At 37.7% G+C, this 22,038-nt stretch overlaps 2 protein-coding genes across 5 annotated transcripts; one reads left to right on the top strand and one right to left on the bottom strand.

The window, feature by feature from the left end:
• Window positions 1-200: 200 nt before the first annotated feature.
• sh3pxd2ab (SH3 and PX domains 2Ab) lies at window positions 201-9,683 on the bottom strand. Of its 2 annotated transcripts, XM_079459405.1 has the most exons (8): window positions 9,107-9,249; window positions 6,948-7,003; window positions 6,357-6,461; window positions 4,734-4,851; window positions 3,983-4,572; window positions 3,410-3,459; window positions 3,164-3,283; window positions 201-2,840 (listed from the first exon to the last, which is right to left on the bottom strand). In XM_079459405.1, exons 5-8 carry the CDS (start codon window positions 4,524-4,526, stop codon window positions 1,293-1,295), a joined length of 2,262 nt encoding a protein of 753 aa, XP_079315531.1. In that variant the 5' UTR covers window positions 4,527-4,572; window positions 4,734-4,851; window positions 6,357-6,461; window positions 6,948-7,003; window positions 9,107-9,249; the 3' UTR covers window positions 201-1,292. The 2 variants fall into 2 exon arrangements, with proteins under 2 accessions (XP_079315531.1, XP_079315530.1); XM_079459404.1 differs by lacking the exon at window positions 6,948-7,003 and having other exon boundaries at window positions 9,107-9,683.
• A 5,529-nt stretch (window positions 9,684-15,212) lies between these two features.
• LOC306895291 (sphingomyelin synthase-related protein 1-like) lies at window positions 15,213-21,969 on the top strand. 3 transcript variants are annotated; one of them, XM_079458443.1, is made up of 6 exons: window positions 15,213-15,418; window positions 16,845-17,421; window positions 18,434-18,529; window positions 19,012-19,129; window positions 19,673-19,823; window positions 20,206-21,969. In XM_079458443.1, the coding sequence occupies exons 2-6, from the start codon at window positions 16,847-16,849 to the stop codon at window positions 20,508-20,510; spliced, it is 1,245 nt and encodes a 414-aa protein (XP_079314569.1). In that variant the 5' UTR covers window positions 15,213-15,418; window positions 16,845-16,846; the 3' UTR covers window positions 20,511-21,969. The 3 variants fall into 3 exon arrangements, with proteins under 3 accessions (XP_079314569.1, XP_079314571.1, XP_079314570.1); XM_079458445.1 differs by lacking the exon at window positions 15,213-15,418 and adding an exon at window positions 15,518-16,072 and having other exon boundaries at window positions 20,206-21,328; XM_079458444.1 differs by lacking the exon at window positions 15,213-15,418 and having other exon boundaries at window positions 16,690-17,421; window positions 20,206-21,328.
• The last annotated feature ends 69 nt before the right edge of the window (window positions 21,970-22,038 follow it).

Here is a 22,038-nt window from a genome sequence, read left to right as displayed (position 1 = left end):
CTTGTCATTCTGATGGCACTGACATGTTCATTGACAGAGGTATTTATTTTTGAGAGATGAACTAAGGATTTTGAGCAAGAGACTGGCTTTTGCAGTTAATGCATGGTGTTTTGCTATTACGATTTGTTTTGAAAAATGCACTTACTGTTTTGCAAATGTCAAGGATGATTCGAAAAATGTAACGCTAATGCTGTGAACAAACATACAAGTCTTTATTTAAAAAAAGAAATGATTTAATAAAGCAATAGCACCATATTTGAGTATACAAACCAAGTAACATTCACAGAGAGACAGACAGACAGACAGACAGACAGACAGCTAGACATTGACTTGAAAGTGCTTTCTGCGGCTAAAAGCAATAACTAAAAGCCTGTTCCGTGAAAACAACATCACATCATCCAGCACAAGCATTCTGGGTATACAAGATGTCAATCAGCAACCGACTTTACTTTAGATTTAAAGGTAAAGTCTGCAGTTTCTGTGCCACTTCTGAGCACCTGATTGTGATTGTGAAGACTATTTAGTGCTGCCAGTGGTCAAGAAATGACTATCCTTTTGGTTTCATTATATATTTGATTTTGTGAAACATAATGAACAGAGCCTTGTATAATGTGATTTATTACCAAGGGATCACCTTTATGATTTGGGTTATAGTTGATATATAGAGTTAGGCTGGGTTTAGAATAATGAGACTAACCTCCTCACAAGGACACAATTCTTCAAAAGTTAAACATTTTCTTGGTGAACTCTATGTGGTTCTAAATGGGCACACTACTCTTTTCATTCTACTGACTTTTATTCATATGCATGTGAATGCTGGAGACTAGACAGGCAAGCTCATATGTGAAGTAGTTTTGTCTTCCAAAGTTCAAGTTTGACGAAAATTGACAAGCAAATTTATAGAGGATCGATATGTCAACATTAAAAAAATACCATCAAAGGAATAACAATGCAAGCATATAAGAATCCATGAAAAAACTCATAGATGAGAAAACCCTCGAGGTGTGTTATGTCTGGTCGCACATATTCGAAAGGTCCCCATAGAAATGTTGCATGCTTAGTGTGACCATCTCTTAAGAGTAAATGTTTTAATGTTATTCTGTTCAGAAATAGGTCATTTTCTTTCAACCTTGGGCCCATTGTAAGACGAACGGGACATTATTATGCCATTTTCTGATGCCAATTATGATCTCAGTTTGAGTTTTTAATAATTAACCCTTTTGTACCATCCACAATGTCTATTGTCTAAAAATGGTTGGGTGCTGAATTTAACACTAACCCTGTGAGTTCCACTAGCTCCGTCTCTCAAGGAAGTTGGAGGGTACCCATCCCTTGCGTGTCTTAGTTGAGTCTAGTATGCGACAGTACCACCAGCCGTTGGGATTTCTCTCCAGCACCTCCAGCCTAGTACCGGCAGGGAAGCTCATTGTCTCTGAATCACCTCTGTAATCGGCGATCGAAACGTACTCCTCCCGCAGATTGTTGTGAATGAGATGCGGTTTAGGCTTCACCATAGAAACCGGCACCTTGCGCCTCATGCTTTCCACTTTACCTGCAGAGGTAGATTGCTCATTGAAGTGCGAGGCATGGTGGGGCAGAGCATAATTTCTTCGTTCCACAGGTGAAGTGTGTGTGTTAACGGAAGAGCTCTTTGTGTTGTCTTTGGTGTGGGTTGCAGCAAGAACATTTTGAGGTCTAACCACGAGCTGCTTAACCCCGACGCGGCAGTTCTGCTGGTTGGATCTGTGGCTGCTTTTCAAGCTTTGATTAACACGTTGTTCATTCTTCTCCAGACTTACACCTTTACCCGCCTTTCCAACATCTACCTGCACTGTGATCTCCACCTCAGAAGTGGGAGCCCCACACAGAGACTCTGTGTTTTTGGCTTCTGTATCAGAGGTTTTGATTGGCTGTAGGTAGTAAGTGGGTGCCCAGCCCTCTTCGTTCCCACACCGAATAAACCACCAACCACTCTCTTGCTTCTCCAGGACCTCCACCTGGACTCCTGCGGGGAAGCTGATCTCATTTGGCTCCTCCTGCCGGTACGCTGCAGTCGTGCGGTACAGATGGGTAGAGCTGTCATTGGCTGGATCAGAAGAATGAAAGCTAAAGGAGTCATCCGACGACGCGGTAGAGCCAGTCTCAGATTCCTCGGATGTGCGAGATGTCCTGCGTTGTATTTGTCCTTGTTGCTCCTGGTTTACAGACCTGTGCCTTCTAAGAGAGCTAAAGTCTGGGTTTACAGGTTTTGGACGGACAGATGGTTTAGATTTGGACTCATCAGCCTGCTGTTTGAGTTTAGAGAGTGCGTAGAGCGTGGCGTTGCTTTCGATGCTGGGCTCAATAGTAGGGGCGTCATATTCAGGTGGATCCCACATGGATGACTGATGGTAGGGTGAGTGGTTGTTCTCCTGACAGGGTGCTGCAGGTCTGAACTCATCATTTGCATTCGCATAAACACCCTCATCTTCCACCTCGTCACCTTCCCCCAACGTAAAGGAAACATTACGCAGAACCAGAGGAGGCGGGGCTTTAGATGGAGGTTCCCCTGGGAAAAACTCCAGATCGGGGTCAAATTCCAGGCCCACTGTTGGAACGTCGTATTCGGGTTCCTCATACACCCGTAGACTTGCTGGGGACATGACCTCTGACTCTACGCATGGAAGAGAGTTCTGCTTTTTGATTGGTGGTTCAGGAGGTGGGACTTTGGGACGGGTCAGCGTGCTGGTTTGACGGTTCAAGCTTGGCTTCTTACGTTTGTCAATGTATGAGCATGGGGCCCAGCCCTCCTTTTCTCCAATTTGGACATACCACCAACCTCCAGAGTTCTTGTCAATGACCTGTAAACACAGTATCCAGAGAGGATTTCATGACATTCAATCACATTTGAACACAGATCAATTTCATAATTAATATTGCATTGAATAATACTACACTGTTTTAAGAAATGTTTGTATATTTGTGAAGGCTGGGTTTCAATTCTGCAACATCTGTTTAGCTGTTGTTCTTTGTTTAGATTCTGTGTGGGCCTGGATATATAGGCCTAACATATTCGGGACAAATTACTGAACAATCATGTAAACAACAAATACACACAAGACGATTCTCCCAAAACTCTGCAAATTATAAATCATTGCAAGCTGTGTGTGGAAGAGTGACGTACGTCAGCTTTCTGTCCTCCGTTGAAACTAATCCCATCTGCCAGGCAGGAGTGGAACTCTGCGATGGTGTAATACTCTGCTTCAACACTAGGGGGATCTGGGGGTTGCGGTAACTGAAAGCCCTAAATCAGGTCAAGAGAAAGGAATATGCTGTTAAGCATATTATAAACCACAGAATGACCTATTTGTGTGGAACAGAGAAAGAAAAAGAGAAAGATAAAGAGGGAAAATAAGAGAAAGATACTGACCAGGCTATTTTCACGACGGGGAGGTGGTTTATGACTGCTTGATGCTGATCCTAAATGGCAAAAAGATAAATTATCTTCATATACTGGAAAGAAAGAAAGAAAGAAAGAAAGAAAGAAAGAAAGAAAGAAAGAAAGAAAAAAAGAAAAAAGAAAGAAAGAAAGAAATAAAGAAAGAAAAAGTAGACAGTAAGAAACCATGAAAAATGTAGACAGAAAGAAAGAAAGAAAAATGTATACAGTAAAGAATCGGAGGAAGAAAGAAAGAAAGAAAGAAAGAAGGCAGAGAGAGAGAGAGAGAGAGAGAGAGAGAGAGACAGATAGAGAAAGAAAGAAAGAAAGAAAGAAAGAAAGAACAGACAAAAGACAGAAAAACGAAAGACAGAAAAATAATGAAAGAATGAACGACAGAAATGGAAAAAAATGAACAAACGAAACGAAAAAAGTACGCATGAAAAAACATGGCATCCAAAGCATCGAAAAGCCTTTTGAAGCAGCTATTTTTAAGAGTGAAGAATGAACGAACAAAAGAATGAACAAATAAACAAACGAACGAAAGAAAGAAAGATCACTTACTTGTCTCTACGCTGTGAACTCTCTGAGGTGCGACTCGAGCGATGGCAGGAGATGGAGGAACAGTTTTGGACTTCATTGTGGATGGTGTAGAGCACACACTTAGTTCCGAACGAATCGCAGACACATTAGCATCCGACACGGACACACAGACACTCGTATCTGAGATAGACAGACACACATGTGTGTCTGTGTGTGGAGAGCAGCCAGAGCCGATCTCGTCTCCAGATTCTCTCACTGAGCCACCACAGCTCATCTTAGCTGTGCTAAAGCCGGACGTGTCTCTGTCGCTGTGTGTGTTGTTAATAAATGCTTCGGTACGCTCTGCATCACCATTATATAGTGTATAGGTGTCAGTTTTTGAATGCACAGACGTGTTGCTGTGACGATGAGGGTTTGTGTTTTTTTGCGTGTGGTGTTCGCTGGCTGGTTTCTTGTTCAAAAGGTTGCTGATCTCCATCAGGTTGCCAATGATTTCCACCTGACCCTCCACAGCTGGTTTATTTGACTCTGTTGCCTGGTTACCAGGTATAACATCATCTTGCATCTTCCGCAGGTAAGCAGCTGGTGCCCATCCCTCTCTTCCTCCATAACTGAGAAATAATAAGAGTTGCAAAGTGGTTTTAAGCAAATAAACTGGTGAGGGGCAAGTTACAGATTTAGAATAATCCTTTTATAAAAATATCACACCCACACACCATTCATACCAGTGGCAAAAAACAGAGTAGCTCAAATAAAAGAATGAACATGGTACCGTATGAACCACCAGCCTTCCAGATTCCTCTGGATGACCTCAACAATGACGCCAGTCTCAAAGCCAAGCTCATCCAGACTGGAGCTGCTGTATGGCTGAATTGTAACATAGCGCTCGGCTGCAAAACACAGAGGACAAGACGGAGATCATTACATAGTGTCCTTAAACACGATACATTTTATAGAGAAGAAAAATGCATTGACAGGAAAAAAGTGGCAAATAAATGTTTTGTAAAACAATGAATTCTCCAATGAGAAGAAAGTGTCTCCAGTTTTCTGCTCAACACATCCCTTACACAAAGGGAGGTTTAATCAAGTGCGCTATTAGTATATTGTATACATAAGGATAAAATAGTATACTAGAAATAAGAATGTATACTTTCATAGAAATAGACTTCACGCAGGTAGACTTCCGCATTCTCCTCGTTGCTGCTCAGTCATAAACTCATTGAGTAAACAGATTTTAAGGTAACACGGTAACTGATTTTTACGTTGAACCAACAAAACAACAAATTAGTCAATACGTAAATTTGGCCTATACCTGTACTTAGTCTTTTGATTGAGATATCCTTTATCCTACTAAGCGTGCAGTTCAAATATTTTTTATGAATATAAATATTTATATAGGATAATAGTATACTTAAAGTGCAAAACTAAAAAATAAAGTAAACTGAAAGTTCACTTTAAGTATTTTACATGACTAAACTAGTTTACTGAAAGTATAATTCTTTTAATGAACTAAAATATTCCCTACAAGTATTGAATTAGTACTATCACTATACCTATAAGTTCACCAGTAATATAGTTGCAGCACAAACAAGCTAGCAGTAAACTAGTAGTTTATTCAAAGTTCACTGTGTACTCAAAGTGTACTGTTACTCTTAAAAGTTTACTTTTTACATTTACTTTTCCTAAACTAGTATTGAAACAGTATGCTTAAAGTACATTATATTACTAGTATGTTCATGTTAATATAATTACTACATGAGGTATGGTCAAAAATATACTTAAACTTTACTTAAGTACACATAGTAAAAAGAACTTGAAGTATACTTCATTTTTGTAAGGGATGTAGCCTATTTTAATGTAGCAGTGGAAAACCCAAATGAAACATGCACACATTGCAGAATCTCTGTACCACAAGTAATATTCTCTCTCTCTGTGTAATATGGGTCAGTGTGTGTTGGACCCAGTTGTACAGTAAAAGTCTTTTGGAATAATGGGTGGAAAATCTTACATCTCTGCTGGAAATGTACCACATACTCCCAAGCTGTTATATGTTCCAAGAAATGTGTGTGTGCAAACGTGTGTGTGTGTGGGGGGGGGGTCTCTTGGCTGTGTGTGATGACTTTATGGTCTTTGTCCAAGCAAGACTTCATGTGCTGACATGGCATTAACTTCCACAACAGAGTTTTCACCCACAAATCTCCCAAAAGCAACTGAATGAAACTATTAAGAGTTAAGAGTTGCGTAAGGCAAAGAAAAACAGGACATTTGGCCAGTGTTTGTATTCAACACAAGCCAACAGCTCTGGTATCTGTTGTGAAAGATGTTCCCTGTTTGTTTAACGATTGATTCACACTAGCAAATGGATGATTTTATATTAGTAGTTCAGCATTCTTACGCTCTCCGTTCGCTGCTTTGTGGCTGTCTCTGTGTCCTGTGAGAGAGACTAGGTATGTAGCAGGAACCCAGCCTTGTTCTTCAGCTGTTCTTACAAACCACCACCCTATTGAGAGAGAGAGAGAGAGAGAGAGAGAGAGCACATACCACTGATGTAACTGATTCCAGCTGTTAATTTGAATTGGGTCACATCCTTTCTGTCTGTTATGTGAACTTCAGTGTCAACATTTTTTTTTACTTTGATATTCTTGAGTGATACTTCAACTTTAAGTTATACTTTGATAATTGACCATCTTTAATGTTAAATCGTGTTTTGCTTTAAACCTAATAATGTTCTTTAAGGGTATTCTTACAATGCTTTTCCTACGCAAACACAGACATTACACGAAGCCTTACATAATGTATACCCTAGTGATGTCTCAAAAGCAAAAACGTTACACCCCACAAAAATGTTTATGGTGAACACAAGCATGCCGTCAATGGTTGCACACCTGCCATGAGTTAGTGGTCTCAGTGCGAGACGCTTTTTAGTACAAACAAACACACATGCTCAGAAAGGTTGCCAGATCCCCAGTTTATACTGTGTAAATACCTTAAGGTTCTTTACCCAGAATGCATCACTCTGCCAAAGCATCTTATATTGAGAACCTGGGAGACACATAAACATATAAACGAGCAGATTGGCACAATTAGAATATTTTAGATACTGTGTCTGCAGCCACTCAACTAGAACGTATACATGCCTTTAGTTTGTATATCTGGAAATGTTTATATTTTTTAAACTAATGTATTAGAAGGTAAATATTAGAAGATATTTACAAGCAAAAGACACCGCAACAAGACATTGCAAAGAAAGTAGAGACTGCGAAAGGAACAGGGTTAGTAAGGTTGGTCTTGCAAATTCAGCTCATGACGACTTTAACAAAAATTTTAGTAGCACACACTCAACCAAAGATGTCGAGACACAAACAAACGCATACACATTTGAACACACACTCTTCAGAAAAGATTCTGGAGGATCCATTAAGATGTCATAAAGACCTTCACTCAAGTACTCTTGATGACTGTGGTGGGCTTTTTCCATACACACACACACACACGTTGAGTTTCTATGTTTAATGAGGACTTTCCATCGACATAAGGATTTTTATGTTGTACAAACCGTATGTTCTATCCTCTACCCCTCGTAAACTGAACCCCAACGGAACATTTTATGCATTTTTAAAAAATCCTTCAAGTTCTTGAATGAGTTTAGCCTGTATGAAAGCTTATTTAGATTTTAATGCAAAGATTTCTAATTAATTCACAACTGCCGTTTCAAACACAATACATATGGCATTTGTTTTGAATATGGTATGTGGTGTGGAAGCATTTAGTTGGTTCTGACTGCAATCTGAATGTGTCTCTAAATTCACTTAAACTCAACAAATTCAATCTCAATGGTTGTAAAATCAGCAAAATAATTGAAACTGAACAGTGCATTAAAATCATCAGGAGATCCTAATGAGTTCCCTGCTGCACGACTAATTTAAGTTGCATCATTATCACAGTTTGAATGCCTGGAGGAAAATGTTAAGAGCAAATGAACAAATGAATGTTAACATCTTTGTTTTCATTGGATGACCTGCATGTGAGCTAAAGATGTCTAAAGGATTTGGTTATAAATAGACTTTTTGCCAGATCTGTGAATAAATGTAAGTTGGGAAAACTTCACCTGGTGCGTCATGTATCAACGCAGCGTACGCACAAAAACTTTGTTCATTACGCAGAAGTTAAACAAAAAATCAATCAGCTTTTGTGCGTACGTAGACTTTTAGTATGAAATCTACGGAGAGTTTGATACATGAGGCCCCTGATGTTTAAAAGGCTAGTTCACCCCAAAATAAAAATTCTGTCATTGTTTACTCACCCTCAGATTGTGCCAAACCTGTAAACATTTCTTTGTTCTGTTAAACAAAAAGAAAGATATTTTGACAAATGTAATTTACCAAACATAGTTTATGGCAGTAAATGGGGAATGAGATCGGTTTGATAACTGACATTCTTCCAAATACTTTCCTCCGATGAATTTATACATGTTTGGAACAATCTGAGGGTGAATAAAATTGACGGAATTTTACTTTAAATAAAAAAAGATGTCATATGTTAAACTACAGCCTGTTTATTTCTGTCAGCATATCTCTAAAGGTTGACAGTCACGTAGTTCAATCCAGGGTTGGACTCTATCAGTAGATATTTTGGGTATGATGAAGCTTTGTATAACATTCCAAACACACACAACAATACTTTCTGTATAATGCGTGTGGATGCAAACATATTTTTCAAAAATAATACACTGAGTATTTACTTAAGCACTTAAATTTGGCAACAAATCGGGAGCTTTCAAAGAAAATATATGATGTAAAATGCATAGATAATAGCTACAATTCTGCAAATCAGCTCATGTGAACTCATTTGTACCAATAGTCAAATTTTCTTGCTTCCACTTAAGCACAAATGATACCAAATCATGCTGGAACAACATGATTCACGCCAACTCAAGTGCATGATGTCATAAAAGAGGGCTAACTCTTTTCAACTTTCACTTAAATTGTTACGACATTTAGTTACAAAAATGCAAAGCATACATATTTTCACAAGCGGCCCTTGAAATTTGGACACAACTGTAAATGCAGGTTTTTGTGAGAGTTGTATTATGCTTGTGTGCCTGTAGTATACAGTATATAATGTAAATGAGTGTGTGTCACTCACCGCTCTCACTCCTCTCGATCACTTCCACTCTCTCTCCTGCCCTCAGACTGATCTCTGTGTTCTCTTGCCGTTGGTAATGCGCTGCCACTACGTACACACACCTACACTCCTCTGCACCCAGAGCATCTCCATGCTCTCTCCCTGAGGATGATGGGAAAAAACATGCCGTGAGCCAACTGCCTCCACGCCCGCGTCTACCTGAACTGCGCCGCGCCATTCCCCAACACTAACACGGCCCCAGCCAATCAGCATGCGGTTTCCGATCAACGGTTCATCCAAGTGGATTTAATGTCTATGTCTATATAAGCAAAAAGGTTGAATCAGAGTTCAGGTACAACACAAGCTAAACATCCATGTCCACACAGCCTTAAAGTCCCAAGACCGAAGGTTTTCAGCAATTCGACTTCAAGCACATTCTACTGGCCCCGAGGCCAAGGGTCCATCCAGCAGCAGGATTCATATGTGTACTGCAAGCTTCTGAGATCCTCAATGAACAGGACAGAGGCCGACTGAATAAAGGCATGGAGCACAAGGGGGAAAGAAAGAGAGAACAAATAGGGGTAGCTTACGAAGGACTGAAAGATGAGATGAGGAAAATAAACCAAAAGCTGAAGGCTCGGGGGGCGGAGCAATAGAGAAGAGGGGAAACAGATGCCAATCAAATGATTCTCCACCCCTTTAAAACAGTTTTAAACAGAAACATATGGCCTATGAAAACAGAGCATACTCACACACAAAACACGCTCAGCACATATTCACATTCACATCCCATATCTCTCTGAAATACATTCATATCAGAAACACTGCTTCTGGGGCTTTTAACTTAAGTTTTACCATCAGCATCTGTTTTGTGTCATTGTTGTTGTTGCAGATTAAAAGATGATTAATGACTTTCTGTGGTAATTGACAAAGTGCTGCAGATGTTGTTCATAGTTGTGTTGAACCTAGAATATTCCTTAAATAAGAAATGACAAATGCGCAGAAAGACTTTCAAACAGATCAATCTAATTTAACTTTTTTCTGTATGGATTCACTTAGTTAACTCGCAGAAACAGCAGATGCTAGTGAAGATGAGTAACTGGCCAATGCATCTGTGTGTATGACAAGTGCTGTCCAGCTGCACAAGTGGAATGTTTGTACGAGAGGAAAACGCAATAATCAGAGCACCACATGCATGTAAAAACCTAAATACACAGAAATTAAAAGCTTATTTACAATGCTTTAATTTAATGACATAAAGTAAATAAATGCGTTCAATATTTTGTATTAAACTGCAATGGGAAGCGTCACTGTTTGTATCTCTCTATTTGCCAACCGACAGCTGCACACTTAACATTTGGTTCCTCTTGGCTTCTTTTGGATTTACTTTCATTGGTGGGCCAAAAATTGCAAAATATCTGGTCACATTTGATCTCAAATGTAAGCTATTTAATATATACTCCCTGTTCATTCGAAACTGATGTCAAAAAGTTCCCTCATGGTGACAGTGTGGCCTAATCACGGCTGTGCTGATTTGCTTTCGTATTTCCCAACTGAAATTTAACTGAAACTCATAATTCATGTCTGTTAAACACATTTATGACGTTAAGCAGATGCTGTGAAACAGACTCTGTATTTTTCAGTCCCACTCAGCATTCCTCAAAACTCCACACATGCAAAATTTGACACACTTTTAGTTTTAGTCTGTACAGTTTACCTGTAAAGAACTACTTTATTTTCTCTCTTACATTCCCTTTTCTTTTACTCTCTTGCTCTTGGTTTCTTTCATTCCTTTCCACATACAGCCCCCCCCACTCCTTATTCCCCCATCACACTGAACCCATTTCCTTTCTGCCACGTCAACGGCCTCCCTCTGAACCACTTTTTCTGCTAAATCACAGAATCCCTTTCTCTTCTCTCTGTCTCTTCTGTCTCTCTTACTTGTTTTCTGCTGTATATTACTCTCTCTGATTCTCCTTCTGACCTCAATGTCCCCTCATTTCTCTCTGCAATATGTTTTTCATAAGGAATTTTGTTGACATACACGCACAACGTTCTAACATACTCTATAAATCAGTCTGCACATAAAATACTGCACACTCACTCAAAAAGATCAAATTATTTAAAACAATTATGCTTTATTTCTTTCTAATGCATGATTGTTAATCAATACTCACAGTTCATTGTACAAAACAATGATATATCTAAATTCCTAAGTACATATGAAGAGTTTTGTTCCAAAATGAGATAACTCATATTTTTTATTATGTCATCATGTTTTTATTGTGTTTTATTGTGTAAATATTTTGTTATATGGCTTAAATCAAACCAACTGCAGTTTGATTCATATTAATTGGAATGCATCTCATTTTGGAACCAAAATCATATATTTGAAATCAACACAGATTGGTCAATTTATCTTCCTTATAGCCTAAGGCTGAGCATTGCTTCTGTCCTAAATATCACATATCCACATAGTCACACACACTTTAGTGTTTCCATTTGACAATGGTGGAGGAATGCAGAGTTGCATAAGAAAATCAGAACTGAGCTCCTGTTTCATTTTGGCTGAACAATATACTTGCAAAACAAAGCACAATGCGTATCAACAGGCGAAGCATCGCTCATTTTGCACACATACATTCACATGCACACAAAGAGTTATGTGACAGTTGTTTGAGGCAGGAAATATACAATACGAACTATGCACTCAGACTCGCTTTTAGAAGAGGTGCAAGGGGATAAAAAGAACTGTAATTATTTCACGTACAAAGCTATTTAATTGTGAATTGTGAATTGTATGTGTTACCTTGCAGAACACACACACATATGATGTCAGCAGTCCAGGGGATATGTTTAAGATATTTTCTGACCAACAAGGTTTCTACATTTGCGATAAATATGGAAATATAACACATACTGTAAAGTTAATCATGTTAAGGCAAGCTAACCATGTTTTTATATAATAAAGTCGTTTGTGTCAATTAACCAGAGACCATCATTTATATAGAGTTATGAAGAACTAATATTTTGCATATAATTTTGCAAGTGTTACTGTTTCTAAGCTACATTGAAAGCACAACAGCGCACTCTAGTGTACAAAGAGAACGAGTTCACTGATTTCTCAAGCAGGAGGCCTATGACTTAAAATGATTAAAAGACAAGGCAAGACAAAACAATAACTACAAATCAATATGTTTCTTAGGATATTAAGATTATTTTTGGGGCCTTTTAAAAAACATTTGTGGACAATAAGCATCGTAGTCAAGGCTGAGATATATTGCTTTACATCATTAACCACTCACCTTCAGCCTACAGTATTAGGCAGATATACAATATTCAGGAATGCATAATCATTAAAAAACAATGCAAATTTATCTTCCCTTACATTTTCGAAGTCAACCTTCTACATGTCGGTAATTTTCCATAAATCAGTCAGGACTATATGGGAAATACTCTTTAGAATCGGCTTATCATGGTCTGTCATGGTGTTTGTCATTGACAAAACATCAAGTACACATAACACTGTAGCTCAAATACTATTAAATGAAAACATTGATACTAAGGCCAATATGATTTTCCGTGTGCAATGATGCACAAGCAGCAGAACTGAGCAGAATGTGAAGTCTAACAATTGAATAAAATCACACACTTGCTGTTCCTAACTTCTGAGTAACGCGTGTGAAGGACAGCAAGAGGGAGAGATACTGTTGGGTGGGGTGGAGTCCAAAGTACCAGTTCACACTAAGTCACCGGGGTGTAGTCCAGAAAGCTAAACCCTGAACTCTGGGTTGGTTAACACAAACCTTCGGGGCATGTTGATTCCAGAACATATTGGAAGGGTAAGTTTAATCAACCTCCCGCAAGTTACCCAGAGTTAAAGCACGCACATAAAAACAACATGAAGACATTTCCAATGGATCACATATTTCACGAATCACTATGGAGACTGTTAAGAAGCTTAAAGGTTTTGACTGTGAAACAACGTTATAAAGCAGGGATATTTTTTTGTCTGCATCGGTGTATAAAGTGCTAAGTTAAAAAACATAAATATTGTGTAATTAAATTATCAATTTTCGAGAAGTTTCTTGCTATTTAATATAAACATTATTTACATACTGTATATGTAGGCTCCTATATATAAGTATATTTATACGAAGATATTAAAAATATATGAGATTACATTCTTTTACATTACATTCGTTTTTTATCATTTTTTATTTAATTGTGTTAGTTATTTTTGAGTAATTATGGCTTAAATCAAAACAAACCAAAAGCAGTTTGAACGGAGTTATTTCATTTTGGAAATAAACTCCATGTATATTCTTCATGGCTATCTCTGTTAGATTTGTTGAGATGTTTGTAACCATTATTTTACCATATATATTGTTTTCTACCGATATATTTTACATGTGTCTAATTATATTGTTAATTGTGTAGGCTGTATATTGATCCTCTATTTAGGTCCTTAAGAAACTACTTCTCTATGGTTTCGTGAAAACTGACAGCTTAATATTGAACAGTTGCTGATGTCGTCATATTAATGGAGACTCTTATACATAAATCCCTTTTAAATGAATGTATTTCAAATACATTTAAATTTTTTGGTTTGACTTTGTTAGCTAAAAGGACATGGCTTTCCAAATGTTAAAATAGAAAAGGCCTATCCTGAAAGGCTAATTGTAATTTGAAGAAAGGCCTTTCAATACTAAACTGTAAGAAGAGGCTGGGCATCAGAAAGACATTTTTAAGGAATACAGTCAGTATGAAAAACCTTAAATCTTAAGTTTTTTAATATTTAAATGCATTTAAAGTTATAATAAGAATAAACATATGTGAACAGTATGCAATAGGTGATCCCATTGAGGGGGTCACCTAATAAAGCCTTGGAAACCTGCCAGCCTGGGAATCAAACATTTGCAACTTTTGAGTTTTAAATCTGGCTCTCTAACCTTTAGGCCACAACTATCTTTACAACTATCAACTAACCAATGCATCAAATATTGCCTAATAAGTGGACAAGAGTAATGATATGAAATTGCTCTGCAGTTACAATACTTTATTAACATCTTTTAATTGCAGGAAATTTGAAGGTGTTACAATTATAATATTCAAGTTAATTATAAAATTATAATATATGATGTAATCTGTGCTTCCACGCACTTGACACACATCCAAAGGTCAACCTCTGAAGCTTATAGTAACGTTTCCTTAAATGAACTAACCCTGGAACTGGTCCGGTGCAGGTTATCTTCAGAGAGTAAGTTGCTATGGTTACTTGCATACCCTGAAAGTTATCTCTGTTTTCGGAACCTAAAGTTGAGGCTATCAGCTAACTAAGACTTTGATTTACCCGGTTAGGTCACATTACCAGCTTTCTGGAATACCCACAGGACAAAAGAGACATGGGATTGAGGCTGGGCCTGAGTTTGGAAATACATATTGCTCAATGCAATGGTGATGTCATTCGTCGGCCGGAACAATTCAGTATTTCCAGTTATAAAAAATCTAGCTATTGTAATATTGCTATACACTTACTTCTACGGGTTTGCCATGGTAAACTGATGAAAAAAAGTATCGTGTCATATTTCTTCTCTTACTGCTTCTTTCTTTCACAAAACATGAAAGGTTGGATAGGGTTGTAAAAAAGTTGCAGTTCCTTCAAGTAATATAGCAACTGTGAAATACAGTCACAATCTCACAATTTACTTTTTTTTACGGTTTATAAAGTGGATGCTCTAGAAATACTTCAAATGTTTTGTTTATCGATGGTGTCAAAGGCCTTTAAAGATAATGTCTCAGATAACATCTTTATCTGTAGAGGTTGGCATTCCTGTTAAAAGAGTTCAATTTCCATTTGCACTTACACAAAGTGTATTTCGTGGTTTGAATCATATTCACATACAGAAAAAGGCCGCAAAAACATCTATACGCAATTAATTCCAATGTTCCTCGCTTTTGGTGGATCTAAGATGAGTAGCCTATTATGTTGAAGAGCAAGTTATTAAAAAACGAAACTAGAAAAATAATAAATTAAGGGTGTGTTCGGTTTCGACAGAGATGACATCAATAGCATCTCTTGCGAATCTCCATTCTCTGCTTAGTCTGGATCAAACGTTCCACATTTGGACATCCGTAGCCACACCCAGGGGGCGTATCGCGTGTGACGTTTTGGTGTTTACATGCTGTTTGGGCGTCACTGGCAGCATGGCAGTGAGTCAGAAGCAGAAGAAGGGTGATGTGGCGCGAGATCACAAGACTGGGATCTCGAGCTCCTTGTCGGGGATATTTGAACACAACTCGATCATTTAAATAACTACTCGGGCAAACAGGGTAAGATAGGCATGAAGCCAATTTGACAAACAACACTTCACACACACACAAACGCACACACACACGTCACTCTATGACATGCATCAAAGTTCACGGAAAAGATTGGTCTGTGGGGTTTTAACTCGTATAACGCGTCTGATCGTACATTGCATTGTAATGACTTTTTACAGATAACATCCTAAAAGCAAGATATTCTTGTTTGACTCGCTTTATAGTTTTTCTATCAGTATGCATATGTTCATGAACACTTAAGATAGTAGGCTACTGTCCGAAAGAACAGACGCTTGGGGTGTTGGTTGGTACCTTCGGTTTAGTTTCACTGTGATCTGCGATTACTGTCAGTGATAGACTCACTAGCTCCCGGTACACCGGAGCCAAAGCTCGGAAACTGGAGTGGCCACGTGCCAAAACACGACTTTAATTCATTAAGCGCTAAATTCCTAATCATATGAACCTTTCTGTGTTTGCCTTATATTATGTCATGTTTTGTCCTTGTGTGACTATTGTGTTGTATTTTACAGATATCTAGCTGTGGTAGATAAATTTCATGTCTCGCGATTTGGTAACAACAGGCTGTTTGTTCACGCAGATTTGCGCAATAGGACACACGCTGGATTTTAACTGCGATAGTGTTCCTGAATCAATAACATCTTGGTACGAAGTGGCAGTTCGTGTGTGTGTCGACACCAAATGCTTGTGATCATTTTGCTGATCATTGAAATAGAGTATGTTTGTTTAAGATTCAAGAAGCTCATTCTGGTTATTCTGGTTTAAGGAAATGTGTCACTGTCCGTACTGTCCATTGAGATGTTTAGGCTACATTTAGACTTTTTTTTTTGACAGAAAATCCTCTTTTGTGTGCTGAAAGCAGACAATGATTTGTATATTAAACTATTGTAAACGGCCAAGAAAGAAAGTCTTCTAAAACCAAATAGTTTAACTTATGTAAATCTCTCTTGTGGCCTATTTGATATATTGAACGAATAACAACATAAACATGCAAAGTTGTAATTTATATTGAGACTTATTTTGCACAGTGCATGATTCAGCAGAACACCAGATATAGTGATAATCGGTGATTTAAATGTCAGTATTTTGTACCATTAACCAGCCTGTTCACGTTTCAGCCATTCTTTGGACTAAATACAGAGGTTAAACACAGTCTCTGATAACAGTCATTGTGTGTTTGTCAGAAACTCTGCACTTTAGCACTGAATGCTACAGAATCAGCTGGAGTGTAGATTAAAAGAACGTCGATACTGATTATATTCAGACCTTGTATTCACAGAGATAGAGAGCAGTTCAAGAGGTGTGGAGAGTTATTTAAGGAGATCAGGATTGCACGAATGAATCATCTGCTTCTTTAAATGGATTTATCGTGACTGTACAGGTTATACACATGGTCTTATTTTACAATTATCTGTAGGTATGCCGGGTTCCAGATACGTTGGCGTGGGGGGCTGGAGCACAAAGCAGGTCGCTGGCTGGCTGAGAGGACAAGGATTTTGTGAATATGTGGATCTCCTGTGCTCTAAGCATCGACTGGATGGAGCCAGCGTGCTGTTACTTAGTGAGGCTGACCTACGGTCCCCTCCGCTGGAAATTAAGGTGCTGGGTGACATAAAGAGATTGATGCTGGCAGTGCGGAGACTTCAGAGGCAACACACAGCCCTCACACAAACAGAGGTCGGCACATTGTCTCCTATGCACAATGGGGGAATAGACATTGGTAATGACTTTGCGGAAGTGAGGAGAAGAGACTATCAGTATAGTAACGGGGTCAGTCCGGTCAACGTGGTCAGTGAGGAACATAGCAGTGCTTACTCGAACGGGAAGCGTAAGCAAGGTTGTGTTCGGCTGGACCCCGAGTATTGGAAGACGGCACTCGGTACTCTCTACGCTATGCTGGTGTGTGGAGTGACGTCATTTGTAATGGTGCTTGTGCACGAGAGAGTTCCAGACATGCGGACGTACCCGCCCCTTCCGGACATATTTCTGGACAGGTGAGTTGTGTTGAAGGACGCATGTGTTGAAAGAGTGAGCTCTGGATAGTTAGAATTTGGGTAGTTGACAAATATACCATAAATGTGTCCCATGTTGTGACTGCAAACATTTCGAAAAAAGAAACATCTTTTCATGTTTATATTATATATACAGTTTTCAAAATTTTTGTTGTCGTACCATAGGACACGCACATTATATGTTTTCACTATCGATATATTTACTATTATAATAATACTATTATTAATTATTAGGTCCTCAAACCTTGTCACACATTAAATAACTTATATTATAGCTTAAGTATCACTCACTCTAACCGTCCCAAACTGTGGGCTGTTGAGGTATTGCAGGGAGGCTATGGCCTATTCTACATAACAATATTTCAATTAATACATTTAAAACAGTTATGTTTTTATAAGATAGATTCATAAATGTAGCTTCTTTTACAAACTCTCTGTCATATGTTCATAAAATGTCTTTAATAAATAATTACATTTTTCTACCTGCACCAAAATATTTGTCTTTGTTGTGGTACACATAATTCATGAGACCCCTTAAAAACTATATATATGTTTTTAGGAAATGAAAAAAAACACTGTACTTTTTAGATGAATAAATACTGTGTTGTTGAAAAAAGTTGAAAAGCACTTCTGAATACTTTCTATTGGTTAGACATTTGTAAAACCCAGTTAGAAACATAAAGGATGACTTCACTAATACTGAAATACGAAAAGATTTTAATCATGAAATATGGAGATACAAGGTTTTAGGAGGACTACAGCAATATATATTTATATATACTGTGTCTATAATTTATCTATTTTTTATTACCAAGACCAAAGGTGGGGATTTTTGCATGTTTTTGCAATTTTCAATAGATACATTTTTTCTAAATTATAATCTTACATATTTTTTTATGTTTATTAACCGTTGTTTAGGCACATGGACTTGTTTTTATTGTAGTTAATGACTGTCAAGAATTATGACCAATGACTTTTGATATTTATGTGTCAGTGTACCCAGAATACCCTGGGCGTTCGCCATGGCTGAAGCATGCGGAGTGGTGTTGGTTTTCATATTGCTGCTGGTGTTGTTAATGCACAAACACAGGTAAAACATATAAAAACATACCTAAACTGTCAAAAATCAAGCTGTGACTTTATTGAATGTCTACTGTGCTTTTGGTGCAGTGTTAATATTGTCAAAATTGTTTTATTCTCAGAGACACAGGAGTCCCATTCAGACAGTCCTGAGCTTACTTATATTTACATTTACATTTAGTCATTTAGCAGACGCTTTTATCCAAAGAGACTTCAGAAAGTTCAGGAAGCAATAGGCGATAATGTCATACAAAGAGCAAAAGTACAATAGGGGCTAATACAAAGTTACTAGTTTCAACAAAAGCTAGACCAATACCTGTTGAGAGAAAATGGTTAGTGTAAGTGTTTTTTATTGTTTCATTTGTCTGATATGAAACTAATTTGACAGATGTGCTTTCCAAAACAGTCTCACTGTCCTACTGTATAAAATGAGTGTTACATTGCACAGTGTGGATATTTGATCAATTTGTGTTTTCTGTGTTGTGTGTGTAGGTCTATTTTGTTTCGCAGGTTGTGTAGTTTAATGGGGACGGTATTTCTGCTCCGCTGTGTCACAATGTTCGTCACATCACTGTCTGTACCTGGTCATCATCTGCAATGTTCAGGCAAAGTGAGTAACAGATGAATGGATGCTCCATTTCACTTTACCTTATATTCCTTATCTTTTGTTGACATTTCTGTTAGCAGTTCTGAAGAATTATTTGCATTCATTCCTTCGTACAAATTTTCTGTCACCAGTGTTTATTTAGAAATATTTACCCTTTAATTAATGTAACAGTGTTTGTTTGAAGCCAACCTCTTGGCATCCTATTTGTTTTCCTAAGTTTAAGCAAATAGAACCGATTCTTTAGAACACCACCGCCCTTAAATATGGGAAAAATTATTGCTTCAATATCAGCTCCTCATGTATTCATCTGTGAATTGCTACTCCAGCAATGTTCTTTCTTATCTCACTGTTTGTCTTTAATTTCAACACTGACTTTGACAGCATGATATTTTAGATTGTGCAAACTAACAAAGTGCATTTTCTCAAGGAACGACATTAGCACATAGTATGTTTGTAGATATCCTGCCCAATGTGATTAACAACCACCCAACTTGCATGTCATCTGTCCCGTGAGCACATGTGGACGTGAATATCTGTGTTTTGCAGGTGTATGGTGATATTTGGGCAAAAGTGCAGCATGCGCTGGACATCTGGAGTGGGTTTGGCATGTCTTTAACCGGTGTTCATACGTGTGGGGATTACATGTTCAGTGGACACACTGTTGTTCTCACCATGCTTAACTTCTTTGTCACTGAATGTGAGTACAAAGAGCAACAAGGGTGTTAAACTTCTATGATGGATTACAGTTTTGGGGTGTATAAAAACAACGGTGGGTCCTTAAATTGGTGGGTCGATAAAAAATGCGATACAAAATGTAAATATTAGAACGGAACTGCCAGAAAATCTGACACATACTGCTGCATACTGCAAAAAAACAATGTTTGTTCTAATCTGAGTTTTGTGCAATTGATTTTATTGGCAGCCAAGAGCATTAAACATTGAAATTGAAAAGCCAGTTAGAAACCAAACACTTGAACTAGAAAGCTGATGTAAAATGTAATGTACAAAGTTCTCAAAAGCAAAAAATAAGAAAACACTTTGTATCCCTATGTAGTGCATTTACTGATGTCTTTTTTTAGATACACCACGTAACTGGAACTTCATTCACACCATGTCTTGGGTCTTGAATCTGTTTGGAATCTTCTTCATCTTGGCGGCACATGAACATTACTCCATAGACGTCTTCATCGCATTCTACATCACCACCAGACTGTTCCTGTACTACCACACACTGGCGAACACACAAGCCTATCATCACAGCCGCAGAGCTCGTATCTGGTTCCCTCTCTTCTCGTTCTTTGAGTGCAACGTGACCGGACCCGTTCCAAATGAGTATGGCTGGCCTTTCTCCAAACCTGCCTTCATGAAGATCCTTTTAGGATAGACCTTCACTGTTGTCTTTTGGGGAAATATAATTTATTGCATTTGTTCACTTTCTGAAACTCCTGTCATTAATTACACTGTAAAGTAGAAAATAGTTTTGTTCTGGCGGCTTTCTGATCATGCCTGCCTGTTTAGTATTTTGAAATGCTCCTTTTTTATATTCTTAAGTGCAGACAGTAGGATTTAGTAATCAGTTACTCATCAATTAAAAAGTATAACATGAGATCAATTAACCACATAGTATTTTAATGCATAAACTATTGCAGTATAAGATACAAGAGAAAGGAAAATATAAATAAATACTACTTTAAAATGCATTCAGTTGTTATACTAATACCTCAGTCTTCTTTATGTCCTTTGGTGCCTAGGTCTTATAACGGAGATGTAATATTTGTCTTACTGATTAAGCTAATTCTAATAATAACTTTCTTTATGTGACTTCAGGAAGAAATTACAATTTGTCAAAACTTGTTTTGCCAACATTAGCATCAGTGAGCTACTGTCAATATCCAAAGATATGTGAATTACAATTTGTCAAAACGTGTTTTGCCAACAATAGCATCAGTGAGCTACTGTAAATATCCAAAGATATGTTCAGAACTGACATCAATGCCATTATTAAAAGGGAGGTGCTGCATTTTGTTTACTAAGATTAATATATCAAAGCACTATACGTGTATGTTTGTATATATATGTATGTGTACGCATTAAATGTATAACATTGTTTTATTTAAATGAAATTAAAAGTCTTATAAAATTGTTTATAAACCATAGGATTATTTTACTGGAACCATAAATGTTTACAAACACTTTTGAATGAATGATTTTATCTGCCATTTTTTTATTACCTTAGAATGAGCTATTTCTATCTACATACACCGCGGGTACCCTTACATGGAATTCACCAGTTTGTTTCTGGACAGTTAAATCTACATTAATCACTGTTGTGTATATATAGAGCTGTGATACTATATTTATTTTCTAAACTGCTTCTAGATGATTATACATGTTTCTAAACTCTGTCCACATAGTCTTTAGATACTGTGTAAATGTTATTACACCACCACGCAACTAAGAGTCGCTCGCATCAAATTCAATACTCTGCTCCTGGCCTACAAGACCACCACTGATTTGGCACCCCCTTATCTTCACTTGCTAATGCAGACTTATGTACCGGCCACGCTCTGCAAATGAACGACTTCTTGTGGTGCCATCTCAAAATGGTAAACAATCTCACGTGCCTTCTCTGGATCAGTTCCACGTTTGTGCAATGATCTACCCGCTGCTACAAGATCAGCAGATTATCTAGCCATCTTTAACACTTTAATTTATCTATTTGCTATTACCAAAGGTGGGGATTTTTGGATGTTTTTGCAATTTACAATAGATTGAATAATAGTGTGAAATTCATTTTTCCTCAATTATAATCTTGCGTATTTTATAAATGTTTTTCAACCGTTGTTTAGGCTCATGGACTTGTTTTTATTGTAGTTAATGACTGTCAAGAATTATGACCGATGACTTTTGAT

This window comes from Barbatula barbatula (genome assembly GCF_947034865.1).
Source record: "Barbatula barbatula genome assembly, chromosome: 6".
NCBI classification, from domain to species: domain Eukaryota; kingdom Metazoa; phylum Chordata; class Actinopteri; order Cypriniformes; family Nemacheilidae; genus Barbatula; species Barbatula barbatula.
Note: the sequence above shows the minus strand (reverse complement) of the source record. Positions and strands in the feature narration are given on the sequence as shown.